The 21,816-nt window shown below is 39.7% G+C and overlaps 1 protein-coding gene across 2 annotated transcripts; it reads right to left on the reverse strand.

Moving 5' to 3' along the window:
- Nucleotides 1-2,060: 2,060 nt before the first annotated feature.
- LOC141002392 (signal transducer and activator of transcription 4-like) lies at nt 2,061-19,774 on the reverse strand. 2 transcript variants are annotated; one of them, XM_073473710.1, is made up of 24 exons: nt 19,692-19,774; nt 19,448-19,576; nt 17,268-17,403; nt 11,247-11,345; nt 10,078-10,170; nt 9,885-9,963; nt 9,662-9,747; nt 9,375-9,526; nt 8,549-8,707; nt 8,214-8,306; nt 7,523-7,582; nt 7,348-7,368; nt 6,046-6,139; nt 5,873-5,917; nt 5,635-5,718; nt 5,450-5,548; nt 4,585-4,720; nt 4,242-4,294; nt 4,048-4,142; nt 3,463-3,599; nt 3,058-3,249; nt 2,923-2,965; nt 2,460-2,565; nt 2,061-2,329 (listed from the first exon to the last, which is right to left on the reverse strand). In XM_073473710.1, exons 2-24 carry the CDS (start codon nt 19,573-19,575, stop codon nt 2,306-2,308), a joined length of 2,214 nt encoding a protein of 737 aa, XP_073329811.1. In that variant the 5' UTR covers nt 19,576; nt 19,692-19,774; the 3' UTR covers nt 2,061-2,305. The 2 variants fall into 2 exon arrangements, with proteins under 2 accessions (XP_073329811.1, XP_073329812.1); XM_073473711.1 differs by having other exon boundaries at nt 6,046-6,136; nt 19,692-19,773.
- Nucleotides 19,775-21,816: the final 2,042 nt, after the last annotated feature.

Genomic DNA, 21,816 nt, shown 5'->3' on the forward strand with positions numbered 1-21,816 from the left:
TATATTCAACAGCTTATGTTAATAATGGCAGACATTAAAAACAATAATCACTTTATCACCATTTAAATGTGAACAATTATACATTTACACACCTTCATCAATATAAATGATGTAATAATACAAACTTGAAATATTTATTTTGTCCATAAGTGAATAAAGAAGCTGCTCTCTGAGGAAATTAAGGTCCCAGAACACTGTGTGAAGCTAGAAAGGTGGCAGGGTCCGCCACAAATACACAAAAGGAAAACTTTCTTCCCTCAAACTACACGGCATTTCCATTTTATGACACCATCTACTCCATTACATATCAGATGGAAATATCTTGCTTTCTTTTGCAGCCACTAGTTAAGTGTTTTTCAGATTAAGATTTGATTACTTGACAAATAATTACAAAAAGCCCCAACATAAACTGGCTATGAGCTTTAAAGCATGTTAGCCTTTTCTAGTAGTGACCCAAAATAAAGTTATGAACCTGAAAAAGAGCAGAATATGTCTCCTTTAAAAGCTGAGCTCACTTCCCTTTTCTTCCATTTTGATTTTCTCCTTTAAATCTGTGTTAGATGTTTGTATTTCTTCTGTAAAGTTGCCCCCTGACCTCATGAGGACTGGACTGAATCCTCCTCCTCCTCCTCATTGACATCCTCACCCTCCTTAAAAGACCTCAGTCGGTCCACATCCGTCTGTTTTGCAACACAGACCTGGAAAGGAACTTCCGGACGACACGAGACGAGTTTAGACTGGAATTAAAACAAAGCTGGGAACTTTCTTATGTCACACTTTTATTATTCCCTGTGGCGACTAGAGACTTATCTTTCCAGCTTTTAAACAGCTTGTACTTCACCTGATGTGAACCACATTAGACAACTTTCATGTCTTTATCTTTTAAAACCTTTTGTCAGGACTGTTGTACTTCTAAATTCCACATTTTTAGCTTTAACCAACACTCTTAACCTCCAAATATTCAATTGACGATAATGCAAGACCAAGAAAAAGCTAAATAGTCTAATGTTAGAACTTGTTTGTGAGAAGTTTTGCTGAGAAAATACTTCAGATCATATCACAGACTAGTCTGGACAAATGTAACTCAGAACAGATCCATCCCTGTTGGTTTGCACTGATGACAGCAGTGTTGTATTGAAATGCATCAGGCTCTGCAGTGTCTGCTGAAAAATGTATGAAAAGCGAGGCTTCCTGCAATGTTTCAGATGTGATCAGTGCTTCAAATTTAAAAAGAGATTATTGTTTTTGGCCCCAAACAAGAAAGATTAAAAAGTCAGTTCTCAACCTGAATCCACGGCACTAAAATCTACAAAACAAAGCATGAATTAAAGGATTTCTGTCCAAGCAAGATACAGAAACAACTTTACACCCCGGCCCTTAAATCACAGCTCAGGCTTCCTGATAGATTTTACACTCTTATCACTTGTCTATAAAGCGCTAAAGGATCTTGGACCTGCATACATCTCTTGTTACGAAGCATCCGGACCCCTCAGGTGATCTGGAACAGGTTCACTCAACCAAGTGAGATGACGCAGCTTTTAGTTTTTATGCTCCTCACCTGTGGAACAAACTTCCTGAATACCTGAAGTCTTTTAATCTGTATTTTCTTGCTTCTGTTTTTGCTGTCTTTTAAAATGCATTATTAACATTATCCTCATGTTTGGATGCATTTCTTTGTCTCTGTAAAGCACTTTGAAATGTCGAAACAGTGCTGAATAAATACACTTCCCTTGCCTAATAGTTAGTTATTAATGATCTACAACAGAGATCATTTAGGTTGAAGTTCATGAGGCGAAGTGCTCTGCTTCATTTCCTCACAGAAATATTACCACAACCACCCACCCTCCACTCTCCGGGAGTCACGTGGTTCTCGACAAACTCAAGAACAGGCGTGTGCAGATAAGTTTCATCCAGCTGCAGGAAGATTTACATCCGGCTGCCTCCAAAATAAAAGCTCTGTGAACATCTGCTGCTGTGCCTCATTGTGGGCTGCAGGTGGCAGACGAGCTGAGACCAGTGATGCAGAAATTACAAGCACATGACAACAGCAGTCAAAATAATCATGTTTAAAAGTGTTTTATATACAATACAGGCCGTGTAGAAAACCAGTCAAGAGGTACAAAACTCTTAGAACAATTGTGAATATAAAAAAAAACAATAAACAACAGTTCACGAATCCAATAAAGCCACAAAGACAGAAGATTCTGCTTCATTACAATCAAGAGGTCAGGGCAGAATGAAAACTCTGTCGGGGGAAACATTCAAGGAACCTTTGAGCAAGAAATGCTGCATGTTTCAACTCGCTTTACTCTGAATATGGAGAGCTCATCTGTGAAACGAGAAGAGAGAACGACGTTATCGGCAGAACTGAGAGGAAAAATTACGTTAGAAGCAGAGAAATGTGTCTTCTAACATCTTCTCATGGGTCAAAATACAGATTATTTTGCCAGCAGACTTACGGTGTCGAGGTCGAAGCACAGGTGCTCGTTGAGCATGTTGAACTCTCCGGGAGTCATCGGAGGTTCGGGAGACTGACAAGAAAGTGGTGTGCTGCTCGCGTCGGGGCTGCGACGACAAGAGAGGGAGACGATACGAGTGAAGGATCCGCTTCTCATCAGCAAAAACTGTTTCAGTTGTCTCATCATCTACAACTGACACAAATATCTGAACTTTCTCCTTCTCACATTTTCAAAACAGGCTCGTTAGTTTGAATGCACAAAATAAATGACTTTAAAGGTCCAGTGTGTAGGATTTAGTCACATCTAGTGGTGAGGTTGCAACCAACTGAACACCCCTCATCTCACCCACGCAAAAGCCAATCTCTAGTCAGTGTTTGCTCTGGGATCCTGTACAAACATGGTGGTGCATCTGTCCTACACACTGGAGCTTTAATAACAAGTAGAGATCTTGAAATGAACTCACTGCACAGAGATGGGGATCAGGTGTGACGGGATGTACGGATGGACTGTAAATGAAACAGAGATTAAAGTTAGAGATCCAAAAGAAGCACTAAACCAACATGAAGTCTGATGTCTGAAGACATTTTTTAACTCTCGCCTTTGCTCGGCTGACAGTTGTAAAGCCGTCCGAAGGCCTCGTCTTTGGGGATGTCGGGGTAGAGAAACTTGAGCGGGTTCTCGGGGACGACGCCGTCCGAGATCACTTTGTAGTCCCGGATGATGTCGGCGAACGGGAGAGCGCTGAGCCGGTTCTTAGTGTAGGGCTCCACGGAGTTGAACTTCACTTCTCCTGTTGGGAAAAGTCGGCATCAGTGAAGCGTAGCATCAATGCAAGTAACAACCAAGAGCCACAAGGCTGCCTGATGAGCATAACTCCGCCTTTTAGCACCTCTGGTTCCCTCGTCTTTTGTTTTTGAATGTGTTTTTTTTAGTTAAATGCCTGAAATAAGCTTCTGTGGTTCACGCAAACTTTGGAGATTTTCTGGTGTCAAGGAGGCCTCACCGTTGTCCTTGTGCTCCACCCAGGTGAAGGTGATCCCTCCGAGGTGACTCTCACTGAAGCGTAGCAGGAAGGTGCCGGGCTCTCGGTCCTTCAGCAGAGTCCGCTCCGTCTCTTTACTCACAAAGCCCATGATGTAGCTGCGAGGATGGAGGTGGTGAAAGAGAGGACATTCATGTTGTTTCCTGCTTCTTCCATCACATTTTGACGTCATACTGACATTCTCTACAGCCACAGTTGTGTAGTTTTGTCTTTTTTGCTGCTCTTTATGTTCAATGTAAGTTTATTAAACCTGCTGATGACGTGTTTAATCAGCATCCAACGCTCTTTTAATGTTCATTTTATGTATCGTATGTGTGTTTCTGATTCAAGTAGATCGACAGAAAACATTAGTCGTCTCGCAAATGTGTTAAAAAGAAAGTTATTTAGGATATTTTCCAAAATGTTGAACTATTCCTTTAAGTTTTAAAGCTCCATCCATCAAAGTGAAAACAAACAGATTTAAAACATCGCTGAGGAGTAACGAGCTGTTCAGAAACAGTGGTATTAACTAGAAACTAAACATTAACGACTTAATCAATGTCGTACTTCTCGTTCCAGACGGGCAGCAGGTGTTTCTTGATGAGCTCCAGGATCGAGTCGAGCCACATCCAGAAACTGAACGGCTTTCCTGGGATATTCTCCTTGAAGAAGACGTGGAAAAGGTTCAATGAAATACTGCTCTGACACTGAAACATCACATTAAATACTTATTCATTGGCCACTAGATGGCACAAATGTACCTTGGAGAACTTGGACCAGGACACTTGATAGTCGCTGCAGGAGGCGTGCTGACCTACAAACACGTGCAGTGAAAACATAAATTACTGCACCAAAGTACTCACATTCAAGGTTTTCAGATTAGTTTTTCTCATGTTTGTATCTCCAGCTGGTTGGTGTTGAATGTTTGTGATCAACAGAAGGATGAAGTCTTTAAAAACCCTCCTGATCAGCTGGAAAATGCGTCGTCACAAAGCTGAAAACCGGCTGTTTTGCCTGCAGGACTTTTGCTTGTAATGGAGTATATTTCACAGCGTGGTGTCCACAGTTACCACGCAGTTTGAAAGGTAAAAAGGGCAAACATACCGAGCAGCTTTTCTCCCAGCATGCTCAGCTGGTCCTTGTTGAGGCCTTGACCAGCGAAGGTGGAGAACTGCCAGCTGAGCACCTCGGAGAGCTGGCTCCACGTGGCCCGAGGTGGGTTACCGAAGAACGCCAAGTTCTGCGGAGGAAAAGAGTAAGAGGAAGGAAGTGGGACGGCGAAGTGGTTTCTGAGAACACGTCTTGATGTAAAAGCAATTCAACTGTACCACAAACTACACCCTCAAAGATAATCAGTAAAGGAGACGTCTTCTGCTCAGTTGTCTCAGACTGTCCAGTTTAGCAGCTGTGCTAAATCGATTCTTACGAGCCAAACAAGCCGCCAGGCATAAACTATGCTAATGTGTGACATGGTGACGTAGTGTGATGTCACAAAGTCACGGAATTAAGGGCGGCACTACTGACGACGCGTTTGAGGAGCAGTGTTTTCTGTGGGAGAGAGGAGCTTCTGTTGGTGTGGACTTTTTTAACTCTCAAGACCTTTTACACACACAAGAACGTATAAAACACTAAAGGACCTTTCAAGGACTTTCCAGGCCCAATTCACTTAAATTCAAGGATCTATCTTTACGAAAGAAAAACGTCAAAGAACTTCAATTTCTATTCTTGCAACAAATATATGAATTCAAGCACTTTCAATGACCTATTGTGTCTGTTCGTGTCTGTTTTCAAAAACTTTCAAGGCATTGTTTTTTTCCTCAAAAAACTCAAAATTTTGAACCTAATGAACTGGAAACTGAGTGTCCGCAGCACTTGTTGATGAGAATGTAATGAGAATGGTAATTGTAGTTAAATGAATAAACAAACAAACACATTTGAACGTGTTTGTTGTCGCAGCGCGTCCGCTCACCCTCGGCTCGTCGGTCAGGAGGTTGTACCACATGACGGACGCCCAGCCTCCCGGCAGCTGGCTCACGTTAGAGATGACCACCAGTGGCAGCGAACACGTCTGGAAGAGTTCACATAAACAATAATCAACAACAACAACAACAACAACAGTAAGTCAAACATCAGGTAAAATCTGCTGCCTCTGACCTCCAGATCGATGGTGAGACCCTGAACTGTGAAACAAGCCTCAAAACTGAGAGAGTGAAGTTCTTCAGTCACAGACAGTAAACCCTGAAAAACACAAGAAACACGCAGCGGTTCAGTTTCTCCTCTTCTGACTGCGTTGTTACAGATAACGTATCAGGCTTGTTGTTAAATTACAGTAGCGTAGCATAAGAGACCACTTCTCTGCTACATTTATGGTTAATTCATCTGCATTTCTCACCTCGTTCCCCTTCGTGCCGTTGATATATTTCTTTTCTTTCAGCTGCTGTAAGACACAAAGTCAATGTCAGCTGGAGTTAAAACAAACAAAAAAAACATTTCAAAACCTACGTGAGTGGAAGTAACAAAGATATCAAGATATCTCTTCAGAACAAGATGTGATCTGTGTCTCACCAGGTGCCTGAACTCGACTGAGAGGCAGCCGTTTGAATAGTCCTCAATGTCCATAACTTTAGTGTTGTTGGTCAGGATGAAAAACTGACGACTTCTGAAGTAAGAGAAGAAGATAAAACACAGAGGCCTCGTGGATTTGTCAGCTTTAATCTGTATCTACAAAGGCTGTCTGTCCTTAGATTATACGAAGCAAGAGCGTAACCGCTGAATAGACGCCGGGAGGAAACAAATGAGAAGACATCTCCTGAATTATCTGATTAAAGTACATTTTACAAAACTCTGTGATGTTTATATACGACAACCAAGTGCACGAATAAGGAGGAGGGGTCACACATTTATGTTTTCCATAATAAATTGAAAATAAATTACTATTGTTGGCTGACAGGGTTCATAAAAGGAGGACAAATGTAACATATTTTATACTGAATATCGGGGTGGACAGTAGCCGCAACCACTGAAATCCGAAATCTTTATTATTTATTCTGAATACGTAAAGTTTTGTGTACGGTGTCGAATAAAAATTGACTTCTTCAACGATAAAGGAACTTGTTGTCAGATTACAGTAACAACTATCTAAGTAGTACGTAAACTTGTGGTCCTGAGGTATTTTATCATTCTGTAAATGAAGAAAACAGCCGAAGATTTTAAAAAAACTGAGCCGATACAGAGAGAAAGATGTTTTAAACAACAAAAGAAATTCAGCTGTAAAAAGGAAAATGTACTTTTCAGCCCAGTCGCCAAAATAAAATGTTGGCAGTTTACGTTTCTACAAACCACAGATACGTTCTGATTTGCACAATGCGTGTCATATCATGTTCACATCACATAATATAATATATATATATGTTTATAGAAAGAGAGAGCGCTGTTCAAGACTGCAATTCAACGTTTACAACTATTAATACACTGGGTATTTTTGGCAAGACCTCGGGATGTTTTCCAGACGTGTTGGCGGCAACAAAACAGGATATTTTTTAACGAGACATCGGAACAGGTTCAGCCTGTTTTTGTGCCGTTAAAACCAGGTTTATTAAACCCAAACATGACGTTTTTTCTAAGAAGAAATGCAAAGTTTAAACATTTAACATTTATTCTGGTGATTGTAATTCGTTTTTTTTTGTCTTTCTTCTCAACTGGACGCTGAGTTTCAGATGTTTTGACGTTTGCAGTCCTGACTGCAGTATAACAACATGTCTGCCGGCCGTCGTTGTTCGAAAGTGCAGACTTGCCGCTTCACTGCCTCTATTAGTGCTAAAATTACACATGAGCAGAACTTCCTGTAGTGAAGCTGTTTGTACTCACACTCTGCCTGGAGGGAGGTCCCTAGAGACACAAACACACACAAACAAACACACACATATATATATAAAGATTAGTCCACAAGAATATGACTGTAACACCGCAGGCAGGCAGACTCAATATAGTTATAGTTATATGTACATTTGTATATTTAAGTCATTTAACATGAAGTTCTCACTTGTCAAAAGTTGTTTTCACTTTCAGCTGATAATCCACCTCTGGAAGTTTAACCAGGAGTCTGAGAGAAATCAGGAGGAGAAACATTATTACTGTTTTTCACCAACTAACAATAAATTAAACTGATAAAACACAAATTAAAAGGAACAGTTTACCCAAAAATATTTTTAAAAAGTTTCACAGTCCATAAAACATTTCTGGAGCTTCACAGCAAAACAGTGTTGAAGTAGACGGGGACTTGTTTTAAAATGTAGAAAACAACCAAAAATAAACAAAATGTCCGGCGTAATCCAAATCTACGGAAGCCCAGAGATCCCAAACTGATTTGAAAAGACGTTATTTACACCCTCGACGATCTCGTGCAGCCACCTCAGGCGGGGTGCACGCTAACTCTTTTATCTCAGCAGCTTCAGTGAAGCTTTCATCTTAAAAAAAAGGGTCTAAATAACGTCTTTTCAAATCAATTTGGGACCTCTGGGCTTCCGTAGACTTGGATTATTCCGGATGAGCTGTATGGAGCCATGTTATGTGGTTTTTTGTACATTTTAAAACACGTCTCCATCATCTTCAGTTGTTTAGGAGAACAGAAATGTTTTGTGGAAACTTCAACCTGACTTTTCCGTTTTTGGGTGAACTCTTCCTTTAAGTCTGGGATTAAACGGGAGTGAAACGATGGAAACTCGTCACGATACCTGACTTTGGTGGTGAACTGCACTCCGGTCTTGATGATGAGGGGTTTCTGCGGGTGTGTCGGCATGCACGGCTGCTTCTCCACCACAAACGAGCTGAGAACAAACCACATCTCATGTTCAACACCTAACTTCCATATGGTGAAACGTGTTGTTAGAGCTGCGAGTACAGGAGGAAGTCGTATGTACATGTCAGCGCTCTCATGTCTCATGTACAATCTGCACGTGTTTACAGATGTGGAAAAAAAAAACTACCTGTTTTCTTCGAAGTGGAAACATTTCAGCTAGAAACACCTCACAAAAATGCAAAATGCAAAGTGTGGTTCTGGGAGTGGTACCTCTTGATGAGGTGGTAGAGGAGGTATTTGACTCGCTCCTCCAGCTGAGGCTTCTGCAGAGGGATCGGGTCACACTCGTAGGTGACCTTCACGACCAGCTCCCCCAGTTTGTCCAGCTGGCGCTTGATCTGGAAGAGACTCTGAGCTGTCAGAGTGAACCTGAGAGCAGACAGGTGAGAGAGGACAGGTGAGAGGAGTTCGACCCAGCTCTCACGTTAAAAATGAACCTGGATCAGGATTGATTTGTTTCTATTTGTGCATTTTCTGTTCTGCCTTCTTGTTCCAACTCATCTTGGACTCGGCTTGCTCGTGTTTGGCTCGACTGTTGAGCGTTTATTCTCTAATATCGTCTTCCTGAGTTTCCTGCTTCTGCTGGATTGTCAAAGCACTTTGTAAGCTTAATAATGCTGGCTGGACAGCGGTGAGTACCAACAATAGCCGTGTTCGTTGTTGACGTTCATCATGGCGTTAGATGTTTTGAGGTAGATGGATATGTTTAGCGATATGTTACAGCTGCAGCAGCGATAGACAGATTGACAGCTAGTTAGCACAAAGTACAGCAGTAACGACGTCTGTGACCGTTGTTTTGCTTGTGTTAACATGATTGTTGCATTTAACAGTTGTTTATTTATGTGTTTATTGGGGGGAAGTCATGAAGGGAGGGGCTGCGATTTTCAAAAGTTAGTAAGTTAGTTTCTCCTGTCTTACCAACCCCAGCTTGAAGCTTCCTGCTCAATAATGCACACTGCATCTAGTGGTGCATATTTTTTTAGGAAGTAAACTTTGACATTAAAGTTGTGATTTCAGGAAACATTCAGCTCATTACCAGCCCTGCAGCTGCTCCAGGCCGGTGAGCTGCGGACCACCGATGGCGGCGATCTGCTGCCTCCGCTTCCAGTCCTGCAGCTCAGGGCTGAGCTGAGAGGTCATCAGGTCGTCGATCTCCTTCACCACAACATCCATCTTTGACAGGATCTCCTAACAAAGGTCACGAAGAACAGCCGTGATTGTTTATGAAATGCAAACTACACGGAGGACTTTTTTCGTCCCTTTTTTTTTACTCTGAGACATTTCAGTTGATCGGAGACTCTGCGTGATGATACAAAAGCTTACCTTCCTTTTAAAGTCGAGCCTGTTGAGCATTTCCTGCAGTCTTGTTACTTCCTGTTTCATCATGTCGGAGTTCCTATCTGTTGAATCTGACACACACACACACACAGAACCACAATTATACAGTTTTCTCGGGTGTTGCAGGCTGTGCAGTATTTCCCACGGCAGTGAGAAAATGTTTTTATTTAGTAAAAAGAGGTGTTTTGTTTTTCTTCACAGGGCTGACCTCGAGACTGAAGGGTCTTGTAGCGGAAATCAAAGTCATCCTGCATGTCCTCTATGTATTTCACAGCCTGGTCCATCAACTAGACACACACACAGTGTTTTAAGTTAATCATGGGATTAAAAAGTCTTTTTTATATATGTATATATATATATATATATATATATTTCCTTAAACATCTTCGTGTTTCTGTCACCTGCACGCTGCCTCTGATGATCCCGACTCTGTTGTCCATGTTCTTCTGCCTCTCGAAGGCAACTGAACTCTGCAGTGATTTCTCCAGAGGACCCTGTCGGACAGATGTTCTGTTCAGTCACTTTTATTTTAAACTTTCTAAATATTTACTGGCTTTGTTTTCGAAATATTCAGATCAAATGTAGACTGTCGATCTGTAAGATTGATTATTTTGACGGAGGGTGAATACAAAGCTGCAGCACTGGACAGTACGAGAAAACTGATGTGTCTTTTGAGCAGTAAAGCATTTAAACCTTTTCTAGAAGTAACCCAAAATAAAATTATGAGCCTGAGAATGAGCAGAATATGTCTCCTTTAATATAAAAATGTTGAATATAGGCAGTACTAACTGACTAACATGCAGTATCTCTAAAGACACAGATCGTACTAACAGAGGCCCTGTCCACATTTACGTGGGTATTGGCTCAAAAGTCAGCTTTTCCTGTTCAATTTGGCGATTTATAAGCATGTCAGCTCTTTCAGGGGTGAAGGTTTTCAGCGATTAACGTCTGAACGGGCAGAAACTGAGATAACTGGATCGATGACGCAGACGTTCGCTTCGTAATGGGCCCTATCAGTGTAGCGTCACTGATAAGGCTCACAAACGCACGTTTTCACTTGTGTTGTGATATTGTGGAGTGTTTGAGGTTACACATTGACAGGATGGATGATGTATTATTCATATTTAGAAAGACACAAAGGGGAAATTGATGGAATGATTGAAAAGAGAGACAAAAACAGCTGCTGACGATGTTTAAATAAAAATCTCATCATCCAGGAGGACTCTGTGAAGAGCAGCAACTGTCTTGGTATCAGCCTTTGTACCTGCTACATAAACAGTATAACAGAAAGTAAAAGTAAAAGTAAGGACGTGTTTAAAGAGCAGCAGCTTCTGGTGAACAGCTCTATGTTATCTACCTGTAATCTTGTTTATGGCTACAGCAACACGATTCCTGTAAACTGAAAATATTCTCCCCGTGCCACGTTGTTTTATTTGGGAGCAGCGGTTGGGAGCGTGGGGGCGTTAGTGTTGTACAGAACGTGTTCCCGGTAGCTGCCCCGATTTACCAGCAGCAGCTGTTATTCAGGGACGAGAGGGACTTCCCCTGTGAGGAGGACAATGTGACAAACCTGTTCCTGCATGCAGGCGCTGGAGAGGATGCGGCGCTCTTCCCTCAGGCAGGTGGAGATCACCTTGGCCATGACGGCAGGGTTGGTTGTGTATTTAACCTGCGTGGTCAAACAAAGACACAGATAGAGAATCAAAAACAGGTTAACAAAAACACCCACGCACACTAACTTGGATTTATTTGCATAGAAATGTACATAAAGAAACAGCCTGGTGAGGTTTAACTTTCCTCGGTGTCATCTTATCTTTCCATCAGCAGAAACCAAATCCTCCTCTGATAAGGAGGAAATAGTTTTCACAGAGAGTTGTTATTATTCTCAGAGACGTGAGGTTTTTACTGGAAGTGCTACAGCAAAGGAATGAAGTTCAACTTGACTCTGGCGAGAAAAAAAACCACCGAACAGAAGTCATTACAGTGTAAGTAGGAGGGACGTAGCCAAAGGTGTGCGCAGGTGATTAGAGTATGTTTTATGAGGGCGTTATAGCCTCGAACCATAACGTTTCTGTGACTGTTGGAGGACATTTCGAGGGTGTGATCCTCATTAAAAGCAGAAACAAACTACATATCATTTAATTTTATGTCATGCAATTATAGTTAAGTCTTTTGCAGCTGTTTGAATATAAAAGGTAAATCCTGAACATAATCTGTTGTCCAAATGACTAATGGGTATAAAATGTCATGTAACTGGTCGAGTAGATCGCTGCAGTCTGCAGCCACGAAACGGCCTGCGACGTAATCCTCGAGGGATAATGCACCCTTCAAAGTATGTCCACAAAAAGTGCTTGTTTCTGTCAAGTGTCTGATAAAATTATGGAAAGGATCCCAGCAGAAATAAACCTTTATGTTTCAGAGTAAAATCCTTTTTGTTGAGCCAGAAACAGACGATGTATTTCTCTCTCGCCAAAGCCACCAGACTCCATTAACAAAACCTGTAATTTTACTTCACAGAACGCAGGAATCGCTGGTCTACTGCTGCTTTAATCAGTTAGCTCAGATCCAAACTAACATGTTAAAACATCACATAATTACACAAACTAACCAAACTATGCAGCAGGCAGTTGGTGCATAAACAGTTTTTTTCCAAGGACGCTCAAACCTTTAACCACAACGCTGATTTGAATTTCAGAGAACATTTCCAGGGTGTGATCCTCATTTACAGCAGAAACAAAATAGCACGGACATATTCATGAAGTACTTTTAAACTGGGTAAAGACCTTCTTGTTTAAGAGTAAAATCCTTTTAGTTTAGCCACAAACAGACGATATATTTCTCTCTCGCCAAAGCCACCAGACTCCATTAGTAAAAACAGTCATTTTACCTCAGAGAACACAGGAGTTGCTGCTCTGCCACCATTACACAACCACCACCTGATGTGACTCAGGCACAAATATTAACAGACGAGGTAACGTTTTAAAGTTTTATTCAGCTTGAATTTAGTCTCATTCGCCGACTTTCCTTTGCTGGAAGTAGCAATTAAAACAAGCGTAAAACGTAGACTGTTTCAGTGTATTAAATGCATTTTCATAAAGTTGCAGCAATCACCTCAGACAGATTAAAGAAGGACTGGTCCAAATTAAAACATAAGAGGCGGAGGAGTCCTGACTTCAAGTCTGACTCTGGGTCAAGTTCACATTAGACCCTTGCTGCCTGACACAATCTTTGACCACACCTTTCAAAACTCTGATACACTGGCTTCCTGTGACCAAATCTACAAGCCACAATAACCCCGATGACATCATTATGACGTCATCGGGGTTATTTCCTCGTACCTGTCAAAGCTTTCTCAGAACCACAGAGGACACACCGACCGGTCGAGCGGTGCTTCCTGTGACTGAACTGACCTTTACGTAAAATGTTAAAAAGATGGGAGTGCCCCACTTTAAATCAGAAGAATTTTTCTGTGTCATACATCAAGAATAACTTATTCATTGCAGGTTTCTGTGCCGACAGTGTCAGACTTTTCACAAAATAAAAACCAGACTGCAGCAGCACTACATATTATATGCGAAGCAGCCCAGAAACTTTCCCTCAGCCCCGATCCTGCCTCCACAGCTGCCTCGACTTCACCACAAAATGCTCAATTTCTGCACGGTGCCATTCAAAAGCCCACTGAGAAAAGCACCAAAAAATTCTGCTGTGGGGAGAGGAAAGTTTTTTTCCCGCCTTCAAGTATTCATGCATCAGCATCATTGCCAGGATGATGACTGAGGATGCATCAACAAACACCCACACGCTCACTTTCATCGCAGCGACAGCGACAGCGACAGCGTTCAGCACTGGAGAGCAGCGCAGAGGTTTCCTCTAGTGTTTCTAGCATCTGAAAGCTGCTGATCACAAGCTGAGTTCTGAAATGTGATGTTGAACGAGGCATTATCTTGTTAAAAATGCACGAATTTCCAAACAGAAATCTGAATACTGGACAAAGCCAGGTTCAACATTCTTGTTTCATCTTGTTGACATGTTTTACAGAGGGATATCTCCTTGTTATCTCTCCATAAATCAGAAAATACCGTCAACACCCATAAAATTAATCTAATTTCATGATGTTAATAGGAATAAATGTTTATAAATCAGCCTATGGATGATGTATGAACAAACCACTCTTTAAAAACCTTCATAATATAGATAGAGTCTGAGAAAAAAAACATTTTGAGGACTTTTAAACGTCATATTCGACAATAAATCCACAGAGCTTGCAGAAAGGTGCAGAATAAAATAATCTCTTTTTCTTAAAAACATTATTCTGATTGTGAATCAATACTTTCTAGATGTCTGACGTGTGTTAATTTGCTTAAATAAAACCCTAAATGTGTATTTTGGATGTTTTCTTCAATGTAGTGTGAAAGACGACATCATAGAGGCAACAGAGCCCCAAAATCTGTTCACACAAAAATGAAAAGTGAGTCATTATCTCCTCATGCTGATGGAAAGTTTCAGCATCCATAAAACATTTCTGGAGCTTCACAGCAAAACAGTGCTGCAGCATTCTCCTAAACGACTGACGTAGCTGGAGACTTGTTTTAAAATGTTAAAAACAACTGAAAAAAAACATAAAAAGGAAGATGTTTCCGTACAGCTCGTCCCATGTAAATCCAAGTCTCCAGAAGCTCTGAGATCCCAAATCGATTTGAGAAGACGTAACTTACATCTTCGACGTGACTGCACGCTAACAGTTTTAGCTTAGCAGCTACAATGAAGATTTCAGCTTAAAGAAGAAAATGTAAATAACTTCTTTTCAAATCAAATCTTGGATTACACCGAACAAGCTGCATGAAACCATTTTATGTTGTGTTTTTTTCTGGGTTGTTTTGCAGATACTTCAGTTGTTTTTGGTTTGACGCCCCAGAAATGTTTTGGAAACTTCTTCAGCCCACTCTCCAGACAATGACTGAATATTTCATTTTTGGGAAAACTAATTTTCACATGTTCCACCAACGTCGTCTCATTACACGCAAAAAAGCAAAAAACAAATTATATGACGTGGCTTTTTTTGTTTTCCAGTGTGGAAACGTCTTCGCTGCTTATCGCTAACTGCTGCGGTGTTCACTCATCTCAGAGTTCACCCGTCAGTCGCAGCAGCGAGTTTGATTAAATTTCTGCTGAATGTCTGGTAAAGATCACAAAATTCAAAATGTCAGATGCGTCACTTTGTGATCACCAGAGGGGGTTTTTCTGAGAGAGATCCTGCTTTGAATGTGGGTGACAAGACAAACAAATGAAGAGAGATTCAAATTTTGAATTTTGAGATTTGAATTTTTTTTTGCATGATGTAAAATTAAAGACACAAAAGACTTCGCTCACATATCACAATAACAACAACCCACAATCATGCTCGAACTACCACACCGGAGTAACTGCTTCCTCTGAAAGTGTTGACTTCAACACGAGCTCAGACACATTCAGACGCACAGGAAGCATCGATGAGCCGCACAAGGTTTTTTCTTTTCTGCAAAGGTATATGTCTTTTCCAGAATATATGTGTGCTGAGCTCTGACCTCAACCAAACATCCTGTACAGCTCCTGGACCAAAAACGCTGCGCTGAGCTCATCGAGACGCTGCCTCCAGAGTACAGTAACATCTCGATATTTAATGGCCTTTACTGTCCTCGTTTGACATTTGAGACACAGGATGGTAAAAACAGTAGCTGCCTCTCTCAGGTAACGCAGATAAAAACAAAACCAAAAATAGAAGCAGCCTTTATATTTTACTTCCCTTTCACCTCGGGTGCACACACACCAGAGACCAAACTACTTCTCCTTAACGCTGACGTTTGACATTCGACTGTTGTGAGAGATGACAGTATTGTGAGTTTCTGTAAAAAACGACCAGAGCTTTGTTTTAATGTTTCGCTGACATTGTCTCAAATGTTCCCACAATGTTAAAATTCAGAGAAATCCATAAGTTTGCTCAAGGTGCGTTTCATTCGGTCGCCTGTCGCTATAACCTCTGGGAGAGAGTCAGAGAGTGAGGAGGGAATTCAGCGAGCGAGATTAAATGTAACGTGAATTAAAAACTTTAAAACATTTCCTCGTCTGTGAACACGTAGATAGATCTTCACCTCACATTAGTCACACAAGTGTTTATTCGCCCCAAACAGCCAGATTACTTCACTGTTTATTAGCCGTCAGCTAGCAAGCACCTCTGACTAAACTCAGCACTCACCAGAGACTCTGGTTCTTTCTCTTCTCTGTTATGTTGCGTTAATGAAGTAAAGTACATTTCAAGTCAACAGTACAGACATTGATGGAAAGTAACACTACTCTACTACAATTTGGAGGTAAATATTGCACTTTTTATTAACTACATTTATTTGATATATTTAATTACTAGTTACTCTTCAGATTAGTTAAATCGATTTAATCTTTTTTTTTATGAAAGAAAGGAAAAAACAGTCAAAATGCTAAATATGGGATTTGATAATCATCCAGGTGGGTGTTCAGTCGATATGAAACAAATACGTAAAAAGATACTTTCAGTCAAGTGCTATTCGTATAGGTGACTTTCACTTTTACCAAAGAAATATTATAACACAATGTATTTACTTTTACTCAAGTATGACTTTATGGTACCTTATTCAACACTGAGTACAGACCATAAACCCCCGCGGTCACCTCCGCGGATCCCTGCTGCAGTCAGGCTGATAAACAGGTGTGAAGATAAATCCACTTTTTAATCCCCAAAAAATATAATGTAATCTCTGATCTCCCCTCACGGCAGAAAAATACATATCATGTGTTTAAATCCACCATGAAGCGTGCAACTTTTCTTTTTTAATGACAATGTACGTACGTTTATCCCATTAGTCGGGCTGCACAGTTGATCAAAACGTAATCGACAATGCTTAAAGGTCTAAGTAAGATATCCGACTCGTGAAAGCTGCAATGAAGTAAAAGTGCTGCAGAGATAACCTGACCTTGTTCTTTCAGATGTAAGTAAACATGTTTGTTTATTGCAGAGCCGACAGTTTCGCCAATTCAAATTAAAATTGTGATGCAAAAACGGTCAATCTCACCGCTTGTGAATCATTTCGCAGTTGTTATATCAGTTTTAATTACTGAAATGTAGGAATCAAATAACACACATGAGCAAAATGATCCACTGTACAGTCATATTGTTCTGTTTGTTGCTACCTTCACCGTTGCTTTGTGACTTCCTCTGTTTACTCTTTGATGTTTGTGTAGATGAACAGCTGTCTCATACAGGGAACATCAGAGTTGTTTATGTCATTCATGAAATACTATATTATCACGTCAGACTATGAAATAAGTGAATGTTTGCTGCTGCTTCTCTTTGTTATATGTGACTGTAAGGAAAGAGTGTTTGTGTTTGGACTGTTGTTTTCGTCATTTCTAACATTTTTTGTTATTGTTTTTGACATTTTTCAGACTAAATGATTCACCGATTTATTGTAAAAATGATCAGCAGATTAATGGATGATGAAAACAATCATTAGTTGCAGCCTTGTTCTTAGACTGACATACTGTAACTACGACCTGAGGGGACGAAACGAAGCGGACGCACCTGCAGCTGCTGTTGGATGATTTTCATGTTGTGTCTTTGTAGGAAGTTCTGCTCGTCTGAGCGCACTCGATCCAGCTGGGTCAGCAGGTTGCTGAACAGCACCGTCGCCATTGACTCGTCGGTGGCTGCCGTGTCCCTGGAAAACAGAAGAAAATGGCCGATATTAGAGATGCATGATGTGTATCAGGCAGATAAAATGTCTAATGTCTTTCACCAGGGATCATTAAAGGTGCCAACAGTCATATCTGTTTGCTCTGTGATGATTTGTAATGAAGCCTGACATGTTTTCTTGCAAAAATATATTTGGCGCAGATGCTAGTATACAGGTACCTGATGTTAGCATGTATGCTAAAGGAAAACAGATACCAATTTAGAAAATACAAGAAAAGTTAAGAGATATTTAGTGTCACTTTGGAGGCAGCAAAACAAGCTAAAAATATTGTGTGATATTATGTCTTTATTAAAGATGATAGCAACGTTAGCATTTATTTCTAGCCTAGCCGTGGCCACTTGACAAATTGAAGTCAAATATTCTCTTTTAGCTCAATTTTGTTCTCCACCAACACATGACTACAGCGTCCACCTATCTGCCTGCTAAATGCTCCACTGTGTTCACCAGCTAACTGCTAGCTAACATGCTAACTCTGGTGCCGAGCAGGTAAAAACCAACAGGCTCATCTCTCTTTTGTTACTGTGACTGTGAACAAATAGCTGATGACAGTAAGCGGTGCGATGGACAACCAAAACAGTGAGCTGTGGGGAACTTCTGAACTGGCAGGTAACAGTGTGCGGTTTGTTTTGCTCACACTGTAGCCTACACACAATCATTTGATCTGTTGAAATTAAAAATATGAACCTCAGTAGTACTGTGAGGGGGTAAAGTGAAAAGTTACGTCTGTGTGCTTTTGTTTTACGACTGTTTTAACCGACACAAGTTACCAAAAAAACATTTAAATTATGACTGTGAGTGTTTCTGTCTTTGAATCGCGTCTGTAAACTTCATCATCTTGATTTTACTGTTGCTGATGTAACAACAAGAGGATGTTAAAGAAGAGTTTGTTGTCGTTTGGTTGTTTTGTGTACTTCATCTGTGATGGGAAGTAACTAAGTATGTTTACTCAAGTAATTTTGAGGTGCTTGTACATTTACTGCTACTTTAAACTTTGACTCCACTCAAGTTTAATTCAAATATTGAATATTTTACTCCATTACATTTGCCTGACTACTTTAGTTACAAGTTACTTTGCAGGTTTAGTATTCTGATACAAAGTATAATAATAAAAAAAATAAGTTAGGTAATTTTGTAGATTAAGTAATTAAGTAAGTAAAATTAAAAGTAAAGATATCGTGTCAAATTATTACTTTGGTAAAAGTTAAAGTCACCTATACGAGTAGTACTTGAGTAAAAGTCTTAAAGTATCTGATGTTATATTATTTATTAAATAATAAAGTATCAAAAGTAACTTTCTGGCTAAAAATGTACTTAAGTATCAAAAGTACAAATAAATCATAAGTAACTAGTAACTAAAGTTATTATGTTGCAAAATTTCTTTGGTAAAAGTGAAAGTCAAAGTAAAAGTACAAGTATTAAAGTATCTGATATAAATTGTTCTTAAGTATCAGAAGTAATTTTCTGGCAATAAATGTACTTGAGTATCAAAGTAAAGTAAATACTACATATATTTACATGTAATCAGCATTTTTAAAAATCCGATTGTCAACAAAATTATAGATTACACTACGTTGGCTCTGATGCAGCATGTAATCTGCAAAGTAACAAGTAACTAAACTTTTCCAAATAAATGTAGTGGAGTAAAAAGTAAAGTATTTGCCTCCTACATCTAGAGTGGAAGTACAAAGTCACAGAAAATGGAAATACTAAAGTAAAGTACAAGTAGCTCAGAACTGTACTTAAGTAGATATACTTAGTTACTTTCCATCGCTGCATTTACGTGATGAACACATCGATAATTTTATCAATAATATAAAATACATTATTCTTAAATATGACCTTCTGCATAATAAGTACTTTTACTTTCAGTACTTTAAGTATATTTTGCTGCCAATACTTTTGTACTTTTACTTCAGTGAAGATTAATGTGTTTTTAATCAACACATCGTCTGACTGACTCTCACTGCTTCCTTCTGTTTTTCTGTCACACCCTCGGATCAGAACTCACCAGTCCTGGGACTCGATCCAGCCGGCCAGTCCCTGTCTGATGTCCATGGGGAAGTTATCATCATACAGATAATCCACATGTTCCAGGAGTCTGATCTCCAGCTGCTGAATCTGCTTCCACTGGCTCATGCTGACAGACAGAGACACAAAGACAAGGGGAAGTCAAGTATCTTTGTATTATTTAATGTACAACATGTATCCTGTATTAGTTCTGGTTCTGCTGTCCTCTATCCTCTGCTGGTTACCTGAGTCGTCTCTGCTCGGCTGCTCAGTCTCGTCTCATTCACCACGTGCACTTGTTGCTCTCTCTGACTTTCGCTTCATAGTGGAAGTCAGTTCAGGAAGCGACCTCATTTACTCTCAGTGGGCAGGTACTCAGAAACACACCCATCCAATCACTGCACACACACACACACACACACACACACACACACACACACACACACACACACACACACACACACACAGAGAGAGAGAGAGAGAGAGAGTGGTGAGACAGGAATAAGGTATCCTTTTACTGGTAATGTGTCAGCGTGTATTATTACTTCCTGTTGCTCACCTTTAAAAGAAATGTTGATTCACTGTTATGTCATATATTCATCAACACGCGGATTGTTTCAGTTTGTTTTTTCCGCCTGTCAATCAAAGTGTTCCCTCAAGGTTCCCTGAAGGTTAACCCTCAGGGAACCTTAAGGGAGTACTGAAGGTTTTAATGCTGGGATTTTATTCATGTGACTGTATTTATGTATTTATTTTTCTTTATGTTTGTTTTGGCTCTTTTTTAAGAAGAACCTTCAGAAAATGTTCCCTGAAGTTCCTGTGAGGGTCATTTTTGTGTGAAATGTTGAAAGAACCTCTAAATGTTTAACAAAAACATTTCCTAAAGGTTATTTTTTAAAAAGAACCAAAGGCTATAAACCGACATAAAAACAGTAACATGAATAAAATCCTAGCACAAAGGTAACCTTCAGGAAACGTTCCCTAAAAATGCTTTCAAGGTTTCACAAAAATAGCCCTCAGAAAACCTTTAGGGAACAATCCTTCAAGGTTCCCTGAGGGCTCATTTTTTCACCTTTAAAGAAAGTTTTACGCTCTTTTTAAAAATAACCTTTAGGGAACATTCCCTAAGGGTTACCAGGAGGTTATTGTTCAAATACCTTTACAGAGCCTTTAGAAAATGTTCCCTCTAGATTTAGACGACTCTCATGGGAACATTCCCTGAAAGCTCTGTGAAAGTTGTTTTTGTCAAACCTTTAAACAACATTTAGGGGAATTTCCTTGAAAGTTGCTGATTAATGTTGGTTAATGTTGAAAACCCTTTAGTTAATGTTCCCTCACGGTTTCTGTAATTAAGATTCTGTAGTGCAGCGAACTCGATGAATTAATGTCTGAAAGGTTTTTTCTTTTTCCATTCGAAGATGGAAGGAAATAACTGTTTTCTTGTCCTGTTGGGTTAACTTACTTGAATATGTTTGAACAACAGTGTCAGAAATATAAGAATTTGTTTCATTTTCATTTTGTTCAGGAATTAAAGTATATCATCTGAATTAAAAATTAGTTAATTGTCAGATGAAATTACAATAAAAAACAGAGGTTTTCTCATCATTATGAATCATGACTTAAAATTAGCAAGAAGATCTTTTAATGATGAGATATTGTTGTATTTTTTTTTATCTATGAGATAAAGATTTTATGATTAAAGCGAGGTAAAAACTGTTATTTTATGAGACACTTAGTCTCTGTTCTTTTCTTTGTTTTTCTTCTCTCACTGGCAGCACAGAAGTAAAAGATTGCTTCACACTGAATGCGACCAGAAAATGAAAGTTCACAGACCACATAATACTTGATAACAGGAAACTGCAGCAATTCCATGTTATGACGAACAAGTAATAGCAAGAACAAATCATTTTGGTCACAGTGAGCTAAATATATATGGTGCTATTCACTCCGGTTCACATTAAATGAAAGTTATGCTCAGTTTGCCTCTTTAAATGAATTTAATGTCAAATTAAAAATGCAGATTTTCTGGATTATATCTGACACTATTATAAATTATTTATTAACTATCAGTGGTGGAATGTAAATACATTTAGACAAATACTGAACATACAAATTCAAGGTAGTTGTAGCCTATTTATTTACTCGAGTGTAATACTAGTACTCCACTACATATCAGAGGTCAATATTGTCCTTTTTGCTCCTCCGCATTTAACTTACAGCTTTAGTTACTGGTTCTTTTGCAGATTACAATTTTAATTACACTTCCTGTCCAAAATTATCCTATTTCTTAATCTTAAAGTCAAGAATTAGGAGCTGCAATCACTTTTTGGCAAGTGGAAAACTGCACGTTGCTCTTTGTATTGGTCCTTT

This window comes from Pagrus major, chromosome 9 (genome assembly GCF_040436345.1).
Source record: "Pagrus major chromosome 9, Pma_NU_1.0".
Classification (NCBI taxonomy): domain Eukaryota; kingdom Metazoa; phylum Chordata; class Actinopteri; order Spariformes; family Sparidae; genus Pagrus; species Pagrus major.